The 22,278-nt window shown below is 41.1% G+C and overlaps 1 protein-coding gene across 2 annotated transcripts in view; it reads left to right on the top strand.

Annotated features, from left to right (window-relative positions):
* The window catches only part of pparg (peroxisome proliferator-activated receptor gamma), a 149,165-nt gene extending 127,154 nt beyond the window's left edge, over window positions 1-22,011 (top strand). Inside the window, exons 3-7 of one of the 2 annotated variants that reach the window (XM_086001757.1) lie at window positions 290-459; window positions 780-918; window positions 6,268-6,467; window positions 10,392-10,806; window positions 20,776-22,011. In XM_086001757.1, coding sequence (XP_085857883.1) covers window positions 290-459; window positions 780-918; window positions 6,268-6,467; window positions 10,392-10,806; window positions 20,776-21,023 — 1,172 coding nt within the window. In that variant the 3' untranslated portion in view covers window positions 21,024-22,011. Of the gene's footprint in view, window positions 1-289; window positions 460-779; window positions 919-6,267; window positions 6,468-10,358; window positions 10,807-20,775 lie in introns of both variants that reach the window. The other variant, XM_086001756.1, reaches the window with a different exon arrangement.
* Window positions 22,012-22,278: the final 267 nt, after the last annotated feature.

Genomic DNA, 22,278 nt, shown 5'->3' with positions numbered 1-22,278 from the left:
TTGGGCCTTACCATTCAGTTGCAGGGAATTGGGCCTGAATATTTTACAAGTTACAGGTTAATGACCCAGCAAAGTTTCATTGATACTAGTCAAGTGTACATTTTTCTACTTGAATGCCTGGATTTCAAAACTGAAATTGCACAATTCCTGATTGAAACTGCTCATCATTTTATAAATATATCTACTTTACAGCTCTAATTTAATGCCCGATATGAAATTAGACTCAACATCCTCCTAATGAATGACATTATGTGAATTTTGAATGAAAAAAAGATTTATGTCCACACAGGCACTATTAAAGTTGAACCATCTTCCTTAAATGAAATATCAGGGAAAGGACAATCATTTTCAAAGTTGCAAGAAGATTCATCAAATTCAGCCCTGTCTATTGAGTGCAGAGTATGCGGAGACAAGGCCTCCGGCTTCCATTATGGGGTCCATGCATGTGAAGGATGTAAGGTATGTTGGATTGACATTACTACTGCTAATCTATCAGAATTTTTTAAAAATTGTGTAGAATGCTGTTTAAGTGCTAATCTTTTACACATTTAGTTGCACACATATGTAAAAATATTGTATGAATCAGCAAGATACTACTGCAAATCTCAACCTAATTTTTTTGTTGCATATTTAGCCCAGGAATTTAAAACTGTTCATGCACATAAAAAGTAACCACAAAAACAATGTATTCAACTTCTTTCTAAGGCGATTAACAATTCCATTTTATATACATATGTTCCATCCCATGACCTGATTTGATTTGCATTATTTCGTAACAGGGTTTTTTTCGGAGAACAATCAGGCTGAAGTTGATGTATGACAAATGCGACCTAAACTGTAGGATTCAGAAAAAGAACAGGAATAAATGTCAATATTGCAGGTTCCAGAAGTGTCTCGTAGTTGGCATGTCGCATAATGGTAGGTGCATGTGAAATTGTCTCTCTGTAACCATATCGATTTTTCACATTCTTCAAAAAGTCAAGGGTTTGGAATACAGCATTTGGAAAAATAGATCTGTATATCCTAATCTAACAAATTTAAATCTATCCTTTTCCCTCTTTAAACCCCCTCCTCATATCACACACCAGTCTTCAACTGAGGGTAGGCAGTAATGTTAACCTGCTCCTCAGATCCACCCAGTGCCACCCTGTAAATATCTACTATGAAGTGTGCAAGAGACTCAACTATTCCTCTCTGTAGGAAGGTGTCTTTCGGCAGTCTTGCTGCAGTCAGTAACTGAGCATGTGAGGATTCACAAATTTGGACTTGTATTTTTTAACTGAGGTGCGTCACATAGACACATTTATTTTGTATTCATTCTTGAGATATGGGCATTGCTAGCAAGGCCAGCATTTATTCTCCATTTCTAGTTGCCCTCGAGAAGGTGGTGGTGAGCCGCCGCCTTGAACCACTAATATGCTATACCACTGGAAGGCCACCAAAACCGACAAAATTAATAAAGCGTGCTGTTTTGCCAGTTTGATAACTACAGGCTAAAACTTTGGGCTGGATTTTCATTGAGGAGTCGGGTAGGAGGCGCGACTACAACTTTCGGGGTTGTAGTCCCGCCTCCATCGAGTTCTAGCCAACCCACGCGATTTTGACTTGATTGACCTTGTTGAACCCGTCCAGCGGGCTCAGCAGGCCAATTAAGGGCCACCCAGCAACAGGTGACATCACAGATTGATATTTCATCTGTCAAGACCTTTTGACAGATGAAATATCAGCGTTTCACAGCTGTTTGAAGCTGTCAAACACTGACAATCTGTACTCCAGGTTAATTCCTTCCTCCTCAGGATGATTTAGAGATCTCCCTGGAACAGAAAGCAGAGGCTGCAGATTTTGACAGCTGGCGGCCATTCTGCTTTCTGTGCCGGTGAGACGAGGAACTCCTGAGACCTGAAGGAAGGAAGGCTGTAAAGGTAAGTAAAGGTTAGTAGAACTTCTTTAAACACTTTACACAGACCAAACACACTTACCTCTGCACTCATGCACCCATCACTCACCTGAACACTGGACATCTCGACCCCTCCAAGCCCTTCATCCCAACGGCCCACCTCGCTAACTTGGCGTGGTTTGGAGTCGTCAGGAATCCCACATTTCAACAATGAAAATAGGGATTAGGCTAAAAACTGCCTGTTAACTACCTGTTAACAGGCAGTTAATTGGCACTAATCCCCTTCCCGCCTCGGGGAGGCGGGTCCCAGTGCGGGTCGGGTATCCGCCTCCTTTGAAACTGGCATGGGGGCGGGATGGGGTCGGGACCCCCGATTTCAGGATTTTAACCCCCCACACACCTCCAATCTCGCTTCCACGGCCCAATGTAAATCCTGCCCTTTGTCTCGGGCAGTGGCACACAACAGGCGGTATCGGATTGGCCGCTGTTATACGACTTGCAACAGAACTGAATATCCGGCACTGCGTATAACGGGCGGCCAGTCCGATATCTCCCATTTTGCGCCATCACCCGAGACAAATTTCTAGGCCTACAGCTATAATTGAGAAGTTGCAGTACTGAGCCATATGGACTAAAAGGTCCCAGGCCCAATTGCCCAACTGTGCTAAGTTTGCTTTTGCTGCAGTTGGTTTCAGCCACTGGGCACAGGGAGGAGAAAACCAGCCCTGGCTCCCATTGGATTGCTATCGAATGGCCTCTGTAGAAAATTCACGTGTGTATTTTAGGTGAGACCAGGATTGAGCTTGGCAGGGATGCATTCTCTCAATGGTCAAGTGGTCTGCCGACACTAAATTATCTGATCAGTGTTACTTTAACACTAACATTAAACCATTTTAAATGAATATGTTAGTGCTGGTGTTAAAATAACATCAGTTGGAATATCCAAGATTCACTGTCTACAGTCTATGTCACTGAATTATGACATGCCATCAAGAATAAGTACCATCAGGTGAGGAGACAAGGTGCACAAAATTCGTTTTTTAAAAAGTCAAATAAATGAATTTTAAAAATGAATGGTAGACTCTCAACTAGTTAATCTCACTTTTGATAGGTAATCACACTCTTCCCTTCCCTGGAGGGATGATTTCATCATTCCCAGCTGGATGGTCTGTGGGAAGGAGGGAAAACTGGTCTGTGGAGTCCTTCTCAAACCTGAGTGCATTCTAGTTCTTTGATCAGTTTGACACTGATGGCATTATGAAATAGGATTGCATGGCCAGCTTGACTATCAATCAAAGAGGCTAGTATAGTTATAGGAGTTAACTTGAAGGAGAGGAGAGAAAATGGAGAGGGAGATAGACTAAATAGAAAAGTAAAAACACAGAAGCAAATAACCATCTAAAACTATTGTTTGCAATTTCTAATGTCTGAATATTTTTCTAGTATGTTGCCTATGTGTGTGCAACCTGCATTTAGCAGCAGTTGAATCATCCCATAACCTAATTGGTTTTTTTTTTGTGAGCAGTATAAAAGCTCAAAGTTGATAACTTAGTATGTGCCCACAACATTGTTAGTTCTGAGAAGTCAGATTTGTAGGTGTGCCAAATGGAATTATTTGGCAGTAAATTGACAGTCATACCCAAAAGCCACAAGCCTAGTTGGTGTGCTAAATGGAAATGCCATATTGAGCTTTAGTGGGTGGTGTTAAAACACATTGTGGTAGATTTTCATTTTTACCGCCTGGGTAGAACAGAGAAGAAAATCACACGACCCTTAAAGAACCTGCCAGTTTTTCCTTCCATTGAAATTAATGGAAAGAAACTCCAGTGGGTTCTGTAAGCGGCATGCGATCTTCCCCAGCAGATCTTCCTTTCTGTGCTCTGCCTCGGTGATGCTTAACGCCCAGGTGTTAAAGATGAAAATCTACCCCATTGTTTTGGGAAGGGTAGAAGGAGCTTTACAGGGCAGTTGAGGCCAATTCATTAAATATATTCAAGAAGGTGTTAGATATATTTCTTAAGGCTAAAGGGATCAAGGGATATGGGGAGAAAGCAGGGACAGGATACTGAATTTGGATGATCAGCCATGATCTCATTAAATGGCGGAGCAGGCTCGAGGGGCCGAATGGCCTACTCCTGCTCCTATCTTCTATGTTTCTATGTTTACCCTGCACCTAACCCGTATATACCTGATGTGGTAGTGCTTGGTGCTTGACACTAAATTCAACTAAGTGGAAAAACATTCCATTCCCCTGACACTAACATCTCTCACTTTGATGACCACTAAAATTCCTGTCAAATGGAAATGCTTCATTCTTGAACACAGCCATTCCTTGCTTGATATCCTGAAAAGAAAATAACTAGTTGTAGAAAAAGAGCAAACTGTTTGTTGCCAACTGAATCATACCACTTGTCAATCAACTCTGAATCCTAGTGGTTAGATGGTGAATAGTTACCCTGCTGATCTGACTAGTTATTTAGTATGTGCCTTCATTGAAAGAGGACTTAACCCAGTTTATAAAATGTTAAGTTTCAATTGTTTACTCAGAAATACAATCCTCTGCCAATTGTTCTAAACCATGTGCTGCTATACTGTGGAGAAATCCAGCGAGTAAATTTGCATTTTTCTCACCGTCAGCTGATTCAGCTCCCCATCCCGCTGTTCATTTTGAATAGTATGACATCTGTATGAGCCGTTTGTGAACTGTGACTAACGGTGCTCACCAGTATTTACGTGGAAATCGGACAGCAACTTCAGGGAACCACACATACGCAGTTAAATGCAGAAACCCAGAAGTTGCTGTCAGGGATGCGACCCTCCTCTAAAAGCTGGCTCCACGTTCAAATACATTGAACGGCGTGAAGTAATTACCTCATAGATACAAACTAAACTCGCCAGAGAAGGTTAGGGCTTGTCCATGCCAGTGTAAATACCCTTTTAATGGCGTGGTAATTCTTAATTATTACCAAACCTCTCTGGCACTTAAAATTAACTTTTACAAGTGTAGCGTCTCATTCCTTCAGATTTTAATTATTGTTGAAGATTTTTTTTAAATTTTAATGAATAACTTTTTTAAAACTTTTTCTTTCTGTCTCTTTTTTCTCTCTCTCTTAAGCCAATCTTTCTTTTCCTCTCTTTATTTTGCTTTCTGTACCCCATTTGACATTGAATTCAAAATTCCAATTACACTTCCTGGTTCAAACTTTGCACTGCTCATTAACAATTCTTCAATCTGATTGGATAAGGAGATACCCAGTTGCTTGTCCTGTTCACACAGCTCCCAGGTGCCCTGTAGAGGGCACTGTGCTTTTTGGCTCCCTAATTTATAGTAAATTCCTGTGCAAAACTCCATAGAAAGTCTATGCGCAAGCACGAGTGTAATGAACAGTTGACATCACAGAGAGCAAACGCTGGCGCAATTCTGTTGCAAGAGGCTATGGGAATTCAAACAGTTTAGGCTCGGTGGAGCATAAACACCGGCATGGACTGGTTGTGTTGAGTGGACTGTTTCTGTGCTGTATATCCTATGTAGATACATTTTATGGGTTATTTTATGCTAATTTGGCAATTGGAGTTGTAAATTAATCAAAATTGAAATGGTCATGTTATATATGCATATCAAGAATAAGGATTTAGTGATGTGGATTATAGAAGAACAGGTTAAATGCGATAAATGACCCTTTAGTATTCCTTATATCTTCACAGTTCCTGCAAACCCACCCAAAATGACAGGAAATTTGGGCAGTCAGGCCTCCCACTGCTTCACCATCCTGACTGAGATTTTATTCCCCCAGCCCCCACCAGAACCACAGCTGGTCATTCCTTCCCTACCCGCCACATTGCAAATGGTGGAGGGGACTCGGCCTGGGTACTTGGGGGATTTTCCTACCATCTACCCCACTGAGTCCTGCTTCCCAGAGCCCCTGTGGAGGGTGGCAGTAGGCCCAGGAAGCAGCAGTAAAAGATCTGAGGTCCCCAATGGAAGGAGAGAGCCATGTCCCCCTCCCTCCAAGTCGGACCTAGCAATTAGCTGGTAAAGGCCACTTTATGACAAACATTTCAAATAGATTACTGAAATATAAAAAAGGCCTTTTCCACCTTGCTATTGTATATGCTTTTAAAATAGTTCAATCACACAAAAGAAACATATGGATTACAAAGACTAAACATTGACTGATATGAAAAACTGTAGTCACAAAGTGGAACCTCAGTAAAATATATTTTCTATTAATAAATAAGCAAATTGAGTTTAGACCCATTCACTTTAATATAGATAGTACTTGTTTTAATCTTACAACTTTCCTTTTATGAATGCACATAGAATTAATTTGAAAACTAAATGTCCATGGTTTTTGATGTTTACTTTATAGCAATTAGATTTGGCAGAATGCCACAGGCTGAAAAGGAGAAACTTCTAGCTGAAATCTCCAGCGATGCAGGTCAACTGAACCCCGAATCTGCTGATCTCCGTGCTCTCGCCAAACACATGTTTGAGTCATACAATAAATATTTTCCTATCACAAAAGCTAAATCTCGGGCAATCATGGCAGGAAAAACAGGGGACAAAGCGGTATGTACCTTTTCAATGTTTTCACTGGTTTAAAAATTGAATGCTATTATTTCACAAACTCATTACAGTTGAACTATGCAGATGTCATGCATTGCATTTAAGTTGCTGAGCTTAGCTAGGCAGTCAATTAATAAACAACTTTTGCAGTGTATTCTTGTTTTGTGGGCTACCAATAATGATAGTCCCTCCTGTTTTGATCCATTGACCAGGTAGCATAGTGGTTATGTTGTTGGGCTAATAATCCAGAGGTCTTGACTAATGATCTGGAGACATAAGTTCAAATCCCACTGACAGCTGGGGAATTTAAATTTAAATAAACCTGGAATAAAAAGCTAGTATCAGTAATGGTTGTCGTAAAAACCCATCTGGTTCACTAATGTCCTTTTATGGAAGGAAATCTGCCATCCTTACCCGGTCTGGCCTATATGTGATTCCTGACCCACAGCAATGTGGTTGACTCTTAACTGCCCTCTGAAATGGCCTAGCAAGCCACTCGGTTGTACTCAAGAAGACACCTTCTTGAGGGCAATTAGAGGTGGGCAATAAATGCTGGCTTTGCAGCGACGTCCACATCCCGTGAATGAATAAAATAAAATAATGGCGCAGAAATTCGGGTCGGAGGCTTCCCGCGGGTGCAACACCTGCACTTACCTCGCGCGCCGGCTGTTGAGCTGTGAGCCCCTGTGGAATTGCGATCCTGGGCCTCCTCCAACTGCCGGCGCGCAGTGCTTGCATATCCCAGGGGTGCAGTTAGTTCGATGCGTCCCCTGGGATCACGTGGGCCATGGAGAGCCAATGGTAGCAGGGAATACTTCATTCATAAGTTTGACAGGAAGAGCTGTCAAACCTATAAATACTATAAGCCCCAAAACATCACTAAAACTTCAAATAATTTTTTTTTTTAAATCACATTTTTAAAATAACTATAAATTACATGAAATAACTATTTTAAACAATAATTTAAATTTTTGAAAAAATTAATTACATTTTCTAACGGGGTTAAAAATAAACTTACCTTTCTTCAAAGTATTTAAAAATAATAAACCTGTGGAAAAAATGTTTTAATTTTAATTAATTCACCACTTACCTTGTTAAAAGCAGGCCTTGCGCCTGCTTTTTACATGTCTAACTTCTGGAGACTTACCTTCCCGGAGAAACCTGGAAAAAAAACGTAAGTTCAATGCGCACGCGCTGCCTCTCCCGCGCACGCGTTCCACCTCTTAACCCCTTCTTTCAGGGGAACGGAAGTTCCGGTTTCCCACGCATGCGCAGTGCATGCACGAAACCAGCACTTTCGTTGGGCCTACGCGTGAGTACCCCGTGCGTACTTACGCGTTTGGACCCGAATTTCTGGGCCATGGTATATTTTCATGTGTTCGATTTTTTAAAAAGTTTTAGGCATTTTAAAATTTTCTCCCAAGACCTGGATCTGCCAGTAGCTTATATTAAAATATTTTATTTTGCAAGCTATTTCACAATACTACAGTAGTCACATTTTTGTGTGTCTGTATATATTTTAAATGTGCTGTAGCCGTTGTGCTGGGCATGATCGAGGCAATGACATAGATGACAGCAACTGAGTCGTTCAGTGTATTGCAGGGCCAAAACATTATAACACAGAGAGGTGGTATGTGGGTTTAATGCCCATCATACCTGACGTGAAAAACTCTCCTATATGCTGTCAGGAGGAGACATTAATCAGTGAAGTGAACATCCTGTCCATCCAAAACAAAGGTACATTGGTGGTTATTTGAAAATTCTTCAACCCAGCCTCCTTTATCCTGATATCTGAAGAGGACGAAAGGCTTCAAACTGCTTCTATTTAATGTGTAAGCTCCTCTAATATCCAGTTCCTAGCAACAAATCATTGTATTATTTCATCCACAGAATTAAAACAAAACTGACTGTTGGAAATAGATTGTTTAAAGCCTTTTATATCCCACTGTTTGTGACTAGCTGAAATTCCATGCAGATTCAGAACCCTGTGTATTTTGATTTTTTTTTCCCTGTCAGTGGTGTAAACAGAGTGCTAAGGCATTCTCGAGCCATTACCGCCCTATTTATGCCAAGCAGCCTAAGTACAACTAATGGGTCTATAGGTTACTATGTCTGACTTGTCAACCTTTCTGAATATGGGCATTCCGTTAGACTGTTTCCAATCTTCTGATACTTCCCCAGTGTCTATTAACTCCCCTATAATTAATGTCAGTGCCTCACAAAAATCCTCCCTAGTCTCTCTGAGCACGCTAGGATAAATGCCATCTATGACTGGAATTTAATTGTTTTGAACTCTTTTACATAGGATATGCAGCACAGAAACAGGCCATTCGGCCCAACCAGTCCATGCTGACATTTATGCTCCACTCGAGCCCCCTCCCGTCTTTCCTCATCTAAATCTATCAGCATAACCCTCTATTCCCTTTTCCCTCATATGCTCATCCAGCCTCCCCTTAAATGCATCTATACTATTTGCTTCAATCTGTGGTAGCGAGTTCCACATTCTCACCACTCTCTGGTAAAGAAGTTCCTTCTGAATTCCCTATTTGATTTCTTGGTGACTATCTTATGTTGATGGCCTCTAGTTTTGCTCTTCCCCACAAGTGGAAACACTCTCTCTGTATCCACTCTATCAAAACCTTTCATAATTTTAACCACATCTATTAGGTCATCCCTCAGCCTTTGCTTTTCAAGAGAAAAGAGACCCAGCCTGTTCATCCTTTCTTGATAAGTATACCCTCGCATTTCTGGTATCCTCCTTGTAAGTCGTCTTTGCACCCTCTTCAGTGTCTCTCTGTCCTTTTTATAATATGGTGACCAGAATTGTATGCAATACTCCAAGTGTGGTCTAACCAAGGTTCGATACAAGTTTAGCATAACTTCTCTACTTTTCAATTCAATCCCTCTAGAAATAAACCCTAGTACTTATTTTGCTTTTTTATGGCCTTGTTAGCCTGTGTCACTACTTTCAGTGATTTGTGTTTTTGTACTCCGAGATCCCTTTGCTCTTCTACCCCACTTATCTTTATCTAGGACTTCCAACATATTTATAATAAAATCATTGATTTTACTTGTGATATCTTTGTTTGGAGAGGGCATGTGGCTTTTGTGAATACTTGGAGGAAACACTCATTCAGAATATTTACTATTTTATGCTTAATTTCAAGCATTTTTATAGTGATTGGAGTTAAGATACAGATCAATCATAATCTAATTGAGTGGTGGAACAGGCTTGAGGAGCTGAATGGCCTACTCCTGTTCCTATGTTCCTCTGACTGGCCTTTTGCTATAGTGGTACTGAGAGCGTTTTCTACTGTTATGCTTAGCCTCAGTTCCCATGCCTTTTTCTACAGCTCCATAGTTCCTGAAAAATAGAAGTTTGGTAAAAGTTGAGCCAACCTGGGGATCCAGGCTGGGATTGTGGTCTAGATCCACAAAAAAAAAATTGCTGACATTTTATTTAATTCAGCCCTCTTACAAAGGAGTCTACTGGGGAGCATATTGACATTCTTTCTGAGAGCAACTTAGTCCCCTCCCCCTCTTCCCATCCTTCCCCAGAACCAGCGACCTCCGCCAGACTATCCTGCCTCTCAACCATGGCAGATGCTCTAGAAGCACCACTTAGCAGTGCAGGCACCTGGGATGGGGAACGGTGGCATCGTGGTTATCTTACTGGACTAGTAATCCAGAGGCCTGGACTAATGATCCGGAGACATGAGAATTGAAATTGAGTTCATTAAATAAATCTGTAAATCTCAGAAGAGTGACAAATATACAGGTAACTGAAGTAACAAGTTGTTGGTGAAAGCCCTGTGTCTTGATCCTAATACAGTGTATTAATGAAAATGCAATGTACATAACTGACATAACATGCATTTATTTTTCCTATTGTAGCCATTTGTTATTTATGACATGAATTCTTTAAAGGCGGGAGAGGAGCGCATCACGTTCAAACAAACACCACTGCAAGAGCAGAACACAGAGGTAGAAATACGAATTTTTCAACGTTGTCAATTTCGTTCAGTGGAGGCTGTGAGGGAAATCACTGAATTTGCTAAATCTATCCCAGGATTCATAAACCTGGACCTAAATGACCAAGTGACTCTTCTTAAATATGGTGTCCACGAAGTCATATTCAGTATGCTGGCTTCGCTGATGAATAAAGACGGCCTTCTGATTGCCGCTGGCCAGGGTTTCATGACACGTGAGTTTTTAAAGAGCCTGAGGAAACCCTTTTGTGACATCATGGAGCCCAAATTTGAATTTGCTATGAAGTTCAATGGTTTGGGGCTAGACGACTCTGACATTGCAATATTTATTGCTGTTGTCATACTCAGTGGAGGTAAGAAATACTACTTTTGGTTTGTGTTTAGATAATACTACTCAGTTATACATTTCTTTATTAAAGCCTGTGTTATCACCAATTTTCTCCCCTCCTCTCCTGAAGGCATTGACACCTTGCTGGGGTACAGATCCACTGGTACTGGTCACCTTTTAGTACCTCACCCTTGTAGCTATTATTCATGTGTGAGCCTTGGGAATGAGTGCTGGCAGGCTGTTTGACCACAAGGGACATTCAAAGGACAATATTTTCCCCAAAAGAGCCTTGGTCTAGTAGTGTTAATAATTATTCTTTGGAGGTGGTGTGGCAGATGTAGCACATAAGCAGTCTCACTTTCTGTTGGAACATTTTGTAATTTGAAATACACTAAAGCAACTAATTTGTTTCAAAGCAGAGTGATGCTGAAGAGGATGAAATTGCACCATGCGATATTGGCACATCAACAAGTTAATGACATTCTTTTGTCTACTATTTTAACTGAGGCATGTTCTAATGTAGCAACTTCACCCTAACAAACTTTAATGCTACATTTTTATTGGACTTCAGCTTTATTTCACATTAGCACTTCAAATTATTTGAGCACAATGGTTTCTCTTAATGCACAAAATTCTACTAGGATATATTGTCATATTAATTCTATAGCGCATCTATTTACAAGTCTATAAACTTAGAATCATAAGGGTCGATATTACCCCTCCCCCCTCCCCCACCACCATGACTGGCAGGAGAGATTGGGGGAGGGGGGGGGGAGTTTAAAACTGAAAAATCGCAAAACGTGACTCCAACCAGCCGTGTACGCACCTGCTGACGTTTTTACGGTGGCGGGTTGCGAGGTGTGCCTGTGTCCCGTCTTGGAGAGGTGGGACACTTTCTTACAATATTTAAATCAGGCTCCCACAGTGCAGTTGGGAGCCTGATTTAAATTTAACGGTTGCCGATCGGGTTTCCCGGGGTTCGGCAGGAGTGCTCCCTCCCGGCCCCTCAAGCAAACCTACCGCCGATCACGGCCTCTGCTTGCTGCCGCAATCGGCCAAACCGTCTTTCTTTCCCTCCCTCCCTTCCTCCTTCCTGATTGCCGCAGACCATCCCCGGCTGTGGCCATCCGCTGCTGGCTTTCCCGACCAGTAGGTGGCCAGACTATGAATTTGGCCAGCTGCCAAGTGGGAAATGGAATTTTAAAAATGATAACGAGCTCCTGCTGTTAAATTTAGTAGGACAACCAGGTTTACCAGATTCCCCCCGCTACCTCACTCCCCTTCTCTCTGCACGTAACTATCGGGGCCATAGACTCTTACAGCACAGAAAGAGGCCATTCGTTCCATCGTGCCTGTACTGGCTCTTTGAAAGGGCTATCTAATTAGTCCCGCTGCTCCACTCTTTTTCCATAGCCCTGCAATTTTTTTTCCCTTTTCGGGATCATATGCTGATCAACTGAAAACACAGTGTGGGGGGGGGGGGGGGGGAAATTCGTGTTCACCAGCAAAGTTGTCGGTGTCACCGGCAACTGCAGTTAACGGCCGCTGGAAGTGGCAGCAATGGTAACCGAGTCAAATTGGTCTGGGGGCATGGAGATAGGTGGCGCAGCACTCGCCTTCTGTGCAACGCCGTCCTGGTGGCATTGCTGGAGGGATCCGGGATGAAGTTCCTGTCCAGGTCCAGTGTTGCAGCTTCCCACAGCCTCTGTGAGCAAAGCTGTGGAGTTTGCAAGGAATTGTGGGCAATGAAGAGGTCTGAGAATTAAAGGGGCCATGCACACTGAAGCAATACAAAATAAAATGCAGTGAATCAATACATTTTTCAGCCCTTTCTGCCTTTTAAAAAAAATATTCAGCATTTAAAAGAAATTCCAAATGTGAACGTTCAGCTGTTAAAGCTGAATTGCCTTCCTAACCTCAAAAAATGGGAAAAGTGCTGTAGGGGGGCATCTTTTACCTGGTTTATGGTCATTTACATTCCTTTACCTGGTTTACGGTAATTTACCTGGTCAAGCAGCCTTTTTGTTTCACAGACTGAGACCAAAACCAATCAGCGGTTTCGAATCGCTAAACCCACCCTTCCAGTTCTGACTGGAGGAACTTATAATTAATGATATTAAAAACGGACAAATGATCTGGATGTAAGAAAGTCAAACTTTATTAACTAAATAAACTCACGATCAATGTAATCACGGTAAAATTGCTTAGATAGGGGAGGAAAAACGGGCATAATGAGGGAAAATGACTAAAATCACAATTTTAATGAAATCCCACTTTACTCCCCACCCCTATGCCTATCCTAAGTTGCCTTGTGGAAGGTCAGAAAATTATATGCTCACCACTATAATGCCAGCTCCGTGCTCCATGAGATCTTCACTGTCCTGAAGTAAAGAAACACCCCAGTGTTTTAAAAGTAAACTGCTGGTGTTTTTACCTCTTAAGACAGACTCCACGCTGTAGAGGACACACGGAGGCAAGCGAGAGAGAGAGAGAGAGAGATGCTTCTCAGAAGCTATCTTTATATACCCCAATTTTGGGGCCGAGATGTTCCCGCCCAAATTCAAGTTCATCTGGCTAAAACAAAAGGGATCCAACTGCCCTATTGTCTGGGATGGGTTTCGAATAAAGCTTGGAGTGGTTTGAATGTGTCTTCATTCTGGGGCCGAAATGTTCCCACCCACATCCGGAGTTTTCTGGGCTAACAAAAGGGATACAACTGCCCCATTGTCGAGTAATGGGTGATTCAAACCCATTCATTTTCAACTGTTCCCTTCCTCAGTTTGAGTGTCTTTTTCAAAAGCTTGCGCTGAGCCTTCGAACCATCTCCATTCACCCTGATGGGTTTTGAATGGAGTTGTATCACTATGTAAACAGAAACCCATTGTGGTCACTGAAACTGCAGTCTCAAGTGGATTAATCCCTTATGTCAACAAGGTAGCAGTTTCCTGTAAACAAACATCGATTGTCTCTGGAGGGAGGGGAAACTCCCTTTTGATTGACAGAATTTGACTGCCATGGCTTCACAGACACAGAAAGCAGCTTCCAGGCCCCTTTGTCCTTGGCCATGCTTTCTGACGGCCATTTTATCCCTGGGCAATTTACCAACCTCAAGAGTACAATTTTTAATAAAATGTACTGTCTTAAAGTGTGCGAAATTTCTTTTACAAAGTCTTTTGATTCCGGTGTTGCTCAAGTGCTGCTTAGCTCACGGGCTCCTTAACGCAGCCTTTTGCGGTTCTGGGCACATTTTAAAACATTGTCCAACCCAGAGACAGTTTAAATCACGCAAAGTCTTCGTCCACGATGTGGATTAATATTTCCCGATCTTCGGGGCTGAGGGGATTTTTGCGCACCCCTACAGTGCTTCAGCACTGACACAAATGGCTCAGCAAGCCAGGGAAGGGACACTGAGGGTCTCACGAGCAGCACTCCAGCTTTGTGCAGGGGGTCAACACTGCAAGAGCAGCTCTCTACCCACAGGGACCAGGAGGCCCTCCAGAAAGAACGATGTGTGAGTGTCGCCCCCACCACCTGGCTCCAGTGCACAAAGAAGCTTATGACCTTGGACCACTGGTCAAGGTTAGTGAATGCATCTTCAAAAGCCGCCTCCTACCAACTGCACCACTAACCTCACACACTGCTCAATGCACAACCCCCAATCACTCACCTACCAACAATCTGCAACAGTGACAAGGCACATCTCCCATTCCTAGCTTTACCTCACCCCCTTGGAGAAGACGGTGCAGGTCATTCTTGGCAGGGGCATAGTTGAGCCCTTGGCCAGCAGAGGGGCTGAAAGTGTACAAGATGCCATTAGCCTCCTTCTGGCATGCACCTCTTGCTTTCCCACACTCCTGTCAGCACAACTCCACCCTTGTGCCTTCCTCATTTCATACGCCCAAGAAATGCAGCCTGCCCAGTCAGTGGGTCAACAAGAAGAGGCAGCCTGCACAGCCGTTGGGACCACAGGCGGATGATTCCATCCCGGATATCCCGGCCACAAAGGGGCTGTCTGGGATGCATCCTTCCGTCTGATTCCTCCACTTCGGCTTCTCCCTCTTCTGCGTCTTCCTCTTCCGCGTCTTTCTCTTCCATCTGCAAGCGAACGCTGTAAAAATTGGTCAGCCAGCATGTCGACCTGAGACATGAACTCTGTTTTCTCTCTACGGATGTTTCGTGACTTGCTGAGTATTCGCAGCATGTTCTGTCTTCTCAAAGGCCTTCATTTACCATCTGAGCCCTTGCAAGCACCCAGCAGCATTCCCTACACTTTTTTTTTAACTTTTCACATCTATTGCAGCAAGCCACAACTTCAATAAAATCAAAAAAAAAAGTCCAAACCCTTAAATTCAATCTTACCTGAATGATGTGTGCGTCCCTTTAAGAGCTGCAGACATATTGCCACTGTCAGCCTGCATGTACGCCAGGTTAACCTGGCGTGCTTGGGATTCAGCGCTGGGGTTGAAGTTCGCAGTGGTGACGTTAAGTCGGCGTTGCTCGCCGATTGACGTCACCACGCCGCCATATATTTTTTCAGGGAGCTACCAGCAGCGCAAAGGGGGAAGAGTGATATGGCAGCCGCCGCGGGACCCGCCACCAGCTGGCGAAAGAGTGGCGGCCGCCATTTTATCGCCATTTCATGGAGCTACGGAGTGTCAGTAAGGAGATTAATTTCTAGCCCAGTAACTACCTCATTCCATGAGCCTATAAAATACATTATTGCAGTTTTTTTTTTACTTTAGCCTGATTGTGACCATCTTGGCTCCTGTATATTCTTCTATTGTATGACCCAAGAGGCAATTTGATTTAGAAGCTACAGGCTGTTTTACTTTTCACAGATATTTGATGCCTTTCTGCAGCGACTTGTTCAGTGCTGGTGCTTCAGTCCTGAGCATTAAAGCTGTGGGTCGCTGTGAGTAAATACTTTGAAAATAAAGTACATACTTCTTGATACGGCCCTGTGCTTATTTTTGATACTGTTGTTTATTCCTGAGAAATTGATATTGAAACCCTCCTCAACAGTTTACAGAAGGCTCCATCTTAATGATCAGGAAATGAAACAAAATTATCAATAAAAAACTGTTGATATGTGTCTCTTTTTTTTAAATTTCCCTTATTATTCTGAAAATGTACCTTTTTATTTAAATCAGTGATAAGTGGGCAAACTCCACACCTAACCCGTGCCTCACTTCACTAGGATGCATCAACTTTGCTTCTTCTTCATCAAGCTGGAGGAGTTTGTCAAATGCCAGTTTCTCAGGAAATAAAGTCTATTAATTAGCCACCAGAACTACAGCAAGGGATAAGTCAATTTCCATTCAAAAGTGTAACCCTCCCTTTAATATAAATTAAAAAATCAGAATGTTTTGTGCAATTGTCCAAATCTGATAGAAATTTTAAAGGAAACCTATCGATCACTAGTCTTTTTACTGATGGTAACGATAGTCAATAGAATATTTTTTGTTACCAGGTAGTTTCTCGGAGTCTCATTGGGAATTTCTTTGGGAGTTCTCCCAATCGGCTGCCGTAACGTGTCAGAAGACAGGCGCAAACCAAGGATACATGTCTAAACATGATTTCCACCAAAGTTACGGCAGCTTATCAAGAGAACCCCGAAAGGAAATTCACAGTGTCTGTCTTTGATTATCATTAAACCAAGCAAGGATGAGGGAGTAATGGCCAATTACAGATTATCTGCTCATGATCTGGCCACCATTATCTCATTGCTGTTTGTGGGAGTTTCATGTTCACAAACTAGCTGCCACATTTCCTATATTACAACAGTGACTACACCTCAAAAGTACTTAATTGGCTTTAAAGTGCTTTGGGATGTCCTGAGGTTGTGAAAGGCGCTTTATAAATGCAAGTCTTTCTTTTAATATAAAAAAAGTTTAACATTTCTCAGTCCACTAACTGTCCAACAACCATATGGTTATAGTAACTGACAAAATAGAGAAGGGAATCAAAGATGCCGCAGTTTTGACAATTTGTTAACTTTAGTTGAAAGTTAAAAATGTAATGGTTAACCTATGTCATTTTTAGAATTGTTTTTCAACTAGATCAGTAAACAGGGACTAGTTTGCCCAGAACTGAATTAGTACAGTTAAGAATCATGTTGCAGATTGTTTTATAGTGATTGGTGATTCTCAAACCAGGTTTTGTGTACCAGTAACTGCTGTTTTTAGTGTTGATTTTGCCTTATTTGAGTGCAAAAATGTTAGTTTGAAGTGCAATTTGTCAACACGTGATGCAGTGTACATGAAAAAGGCTTGGCATTCTGGAACATTCATTCCCGTCAGGATTTATTTACTTATTTTGATTTCCCAGCTCTTTGACAAACAGCATTTGAAGAGCAGTCGGTAAAACCAAGCAATTTAAAGAATCTTGCCTGAAGGTTAGCTGTTCACATGGAATCAGAGAAATCTTTGTACTTCAATGTCCTTGGAGTAGATTAAAACACGTTGAGCTAAAACTGAGTTTAAGGCTCAACTTAAATGAGATCACAGAAAACTCTTTGAAAAATGGGTTTGCGAAACCACAGTGTAATCCAGCTGTGATATTGGGTATGTCGATCACGTGTTTCATGATCCAGTACTGGTGCTGGATTTGTGAATTTGTTCCATTTGAGTTGACCCAAACTACTGTCCTTCCCAATCCTGGATTCTGTGCAGATATTGGACAGAGATAAAACAGGACTTGTATAGCCTATATAATTACAACAGAAGTATTACATTTTCTAATAACATTTAGTTGGAAATTCTCATGAATAATGAAGTTCTTTTTGCATAGTTTTGTACTCAACTGCTTGAAAAAACGGTGGAAATTACAATAGATTTGCCTGGTATTTTTGACGCCTTAAAACTGTTCCCTGCGTATGTGCAGAAATTTCTAGCTCAGCAGTCAAATACTTGTAACAAAACTGTAAAGTGTTTCAATATTGGCCAGACACCATCTTACTGAATATCTACCGGTGGGACATTAGATTCTCAAATTCAGCAGTACATGAGAATGCAAACCTGGTTTTTATCAGCTAACATCTACTTGGTATAATGTGGAATATTTTCAAGGGAACCAGTATAAATAACATGGAGTGAATGCAGTTTCTTTCAGAATGGCATTCTTTGAATTTTGTTATGGTCTTTGAAAAAATGCCAAAGTTGCAACAATATTAATGATTAAAATAAGCTACTTGGAAGTGTGTCTTTAGTCAACAGCTAGATTTAGTAGTGGAGGAATGAACTCCCAAGAAGAGGAGCCATTTTGCCAGTTTCCAAACAGGTTAACCAATTGAGCACTTCACAGTAACAGAATGCTCTGTCTCAGAAAATTAATAATATAAAGCTTTAGTGTTACATAGCAAAATCATACCTCGTGTCACATAATCATGAAGTAAAGTTGATGATAATCATGGGGATATTCTCTCCAAGTTTAAGGGGGAATCCTGGTTTAAAAAGGCAACAAGGTATATAAATCGTGAAAAATTGAGGAAAGGGTAAACCAAATATTTCAAATTGCTCTTTACACTTCTAGTGCTGCCACTGGTGTCATAAGTCTCTCCACACAGAGTAGTGGAAATCTTGAACTCTCCCCCCCCAAAAAGCTGTTGAGGCTAGGTCAATTGAAAATTTCAAAACTGAGATTGATAGATTTTTGTTAGGCAAGGTTATTAAGGGATATGGAACCAAGGCGGGTAGATGGAGTAAAGATACAGATCAGCCATGATCTAATTGAATGGCTTGAGGGGCTGAATGGTCTACTCCTGTTCCTATGTGAATATCAGGTCACTGAACTGGATTTTAGATGATGAGATTGTAATTTTGTGTTTCTTTAGAGTGTGGCCTAGGAAGCCTCACTTCTACCATGTTTTGAAAATGTTATCCCCACCCCTATTCTTTTAGATCCTCCCCCACACTACAAACAATTTCCTGGCAGAGAAGACAAATATTTCTCACTGTAACTGGTTACTAAGTGTTTTGGGTTACTCACTCACCTATTTTTCTTTCTGTGGGGAAACATCTATGAAAATTAGTATTTTTGCAAGGCTTGGCTACTAGCAAGAAGCCTCACTAGATGCAAGTGGCGGTCAGAGATAGGATTACAACACCTTAGCCCAGATTCTAAAAAGGATATAGAAGCACTGGAGAGGGTGCAGAGAAGATTTACATGGATGATTCCAGAAATGCCAGGGTATACATATCAGGAAAGGATGAACAGGCTGGGTCTCTTTTCTCTTGGAAAAAAGAAGGCTGAGGGGTGACCGAATTAAAATTATGAAAATGTTTGATAAGAGTGGATACAGAGAGAATGTTTCCACTTGTGGAGAAGAGCAAAACTAGAGGCCATCAATATAAGATAGTACCAAAAAATCAAATAGGGAATTCAGAAGGAACTTCTTTACCCAGAAACTGGCGAGAATGTGGAACTCGCTTCCACAGGGAGTGGTTGAAGCGAATAGTATAGATGCATTTAAGGGGAGACTAGACAAGCATATGAGGGAAAAGGGAATAAAAGGGTTATGCTGATAGATTTAGATGAGGAAAGACGGGAGGAGGCTCGTGTGGAGCATAAACGCCGGTATGGACTGGTTAGGCCGAATGGCCTGTTTCTGTGCCGTGTATCCTATGTCATCCCATGGAATCCTATGTCATCCCATGGAATCCTATGTAATTGTCTGACTTGTTACTGGCAGCAGAGCCTCACAAAATGATTCCTTTAGCCTCCACTCAATCCTCACCCTGATGGCCTGAATGAGGTCTCATACTTGCCCTGTGGGAAAATCACTTCTTGTTTTCAGGAGATTAGCTGTCAGTTACAGGGGCAGATATAATTTGTGTACAGGTTGGACCCCGGTAATCCGGCACCCTCGGGAAAAGGCCGGTGCCGGACCATTGAAAATTCCGAACCGCTGAAGGTTAGGTAAATAACACCTAAAATAACAATATTAGGTACAATATTATGTTTGTTTATATCGCGGGAAACGGTGGCGTCGCCGAGCGGCTGCTCTGCAAACTAAAGACCGCCGGTTTCAATTCGTGTCGGACCGTCGGGTGCCGGATTACCGGGGTTCAATCTGTATAGTGAAACTGTCAGTGTAATCTTTATAAATGTTTTTGCAATTTTGCTACACATAGCAGGTAGAGAAATTCCCCTCATGTCCACCTTTTGTGTTCTGCACAATCTTGGATAAACTACATTATACAAAGCAGGTATGGGTTACGGTGCTCATTTTTAAAACAGAAGTTTCACCATTAGAGCCTTTTAGGAAAATTGTGATTCATATTTTTCCTCTTTTTTATTTAAATTTTTTGAACAAGTAACTGATTCATGATATTGGGGAAACTTGCTTGGAAGAATTACTGAATTTGATTGTGCAAGAATGTATAAATTCTTGGCTGTAAAGCACTTTGAGACGCTCAGTGGTCATGAAAGGCGCTATATAAATGCAAGTCTTTCTTTCTTTAAATGAACATACACTGGTGAAATAACACAATCACTTAATCACCCTTGAGTAGTGAGCTTCCTCACTCCTGAAACTCAATACCTTCACCAAATCAGTTCCCAAATCAGTTCCCCGATATACACATCATTTTTAAAACTATCAAAGGAAGACTAAACAAACAAAAAAAGTCAACTAATATTAAATATTTTTGTGAACTGTGGATTTTTTTAAAGATGCACTGATTGTGAAGCTCAAACAGAACTAAGATCTTCATAATATGCACTTCAGCTCAGCTGCCTAGGCCCTGAGTTCTGGAAATACTTCCCTAAAACTCTCCGCCTCTCTACCTCTCTTTCCTCCTTTAAGACGTTCCTTAAAACCTACCTCTTTGACCAAGTTGCGCTAATATCTCCTTATGTGGCTCGGTGTCAAATTTTGTTTGATCACACTCCTGTGCAGTGCCTTGGGGCGATTCACTACGTCAAAGGCGCGATGTAAATGCAGGTTGTAGTTGTTATATCAGAATATAAAACTGTTTATCTTGTTTTTCCCTAGATCGACCTGGATTGCTAAATGTTAAACCAATTGAGGAACTGCAGGACAGCATCCTACAAGCCCTGGCCCTGCAACTTAAGATAAACCACCCAGATTCACCACAGTTATTTGCAAAACTACTTCAGAAAATGACTGATCTAAGACAGATTGTTACTGAGCATGTGCAGCTTCTGCACGCCATCAGGAAAACCGAGGCAGAAATGAGTCTTCATCCACTCCTGCAAGAAATATACAAGGACTTGTATTAGAAAAGCCTCCCCTTGAACAAAGCAATGTCCCTTTCTCAAATTGCACTGTTTTATTGTCCAGTGTAAACTGAACATCATGAATAGCGGCTTCATTAGGCATCCAAGCAATAGTCTGTGGAACTGCACACAACTCCATTATACAAAAGAAAGATAGGCAGGGTTGTAGGACGTTTTCTGCAGCAAGAATCTTGTCTTTTTGGGCTGTTACCGAATAATGCGAATAATTGTTTGAGTATCTTGAAAATTGTTTGGTCTATGAAAGGTTTTCAGAATTTGTCTATCAACAGTTAGGAATAAAGAGTAAAAGCCTAGAGTGTTCACAGTTTAACTTGTCATTTTTCTGACAAATGTAACTTTGTGTCCAGTCTGTGTTGTCCTTCAGGACCACACTTGTACTGACTCAGCATTATTATCATAATGATAATTGAAACTTTTACTGACACTCTTTTTTCATCAGTGCTGGCAGCAATTATTATGCAAACTGTTCAATTGGCAAATACCTTTCTCTGAAATTTTTGCCTGTTTTGTAAAAAAAAAATCATCTACACCTATTCTTAGGTGGCCGCATGTATACTATCGGGCATAATACAGAACATTAAAATTAACTGAAGTTAGTTATTTTTAATTATATTAAACTATTTAGCTCCAGATTTCACTTTTTGTCATCCAATACTATATCTTCTGCATAATTAAGCATATATTTGAAGGGTGTGTTGAAAGCTCTTCCTGCCAAGTAATTTTGCAAGGGGATAGAATTATCACCAGTAAGAAAAGGGAGCATTCTAAGTGAACACATAATTAAGTTATTTTCATTGTTTTAAATGCAAAATGTTCTTATTGAACAATGTGGAAAAATAATAGTGTGTATTGTTGTTCAATCTACAAACTGTTACACTGGATTCTTTGTGAAGCCAACAGAAAAATGCGAAATCTGTTTATTTACAAAAAACTGAATCAAAACCTTTATTAAAAGAATTCTATAAGGATACATTGAATTCATTTAATAGTACAATGTAAGGACATAGTAATAGATACTTTCTAAAACCTATTATAATCATTGATCTATAACTATTTACATTTAACAAATTGGCCTGATGCAAGTTGTATAACTTTCAATTAAATTAATAATTAGTTAAAAAGTACCAATGTAGGTATAAAACATTGCTGCATTTTGGCCTGAAGCCCCTTTGTGCATTTTAACAATTTTACTGTTATAAGTCTGGTTTAAAGGGAAAATTCTAATAGAAGGATAAAA

Source organism: Somniosus microcephalus, chromosome 11, assembly GCF_052327205.1.
Source record: "Somniosus microcephalus isolate GS21.2 chromosome 11, FLI_Smic_1.0, whole genome shotgun sequence".
Classification (NCBI taxonomy): domain Eukaryota; kingdom Metazoa; phylum Chordata; class Chondrichthyes; order Squaliformes; family Somniosidae; genus Somniosus; species Somniosus microcephalus.
Note: the sequence above shows the minus strand (reverse complement) of the source record. Positions and strands in the feature narration are given on the sequence as shown.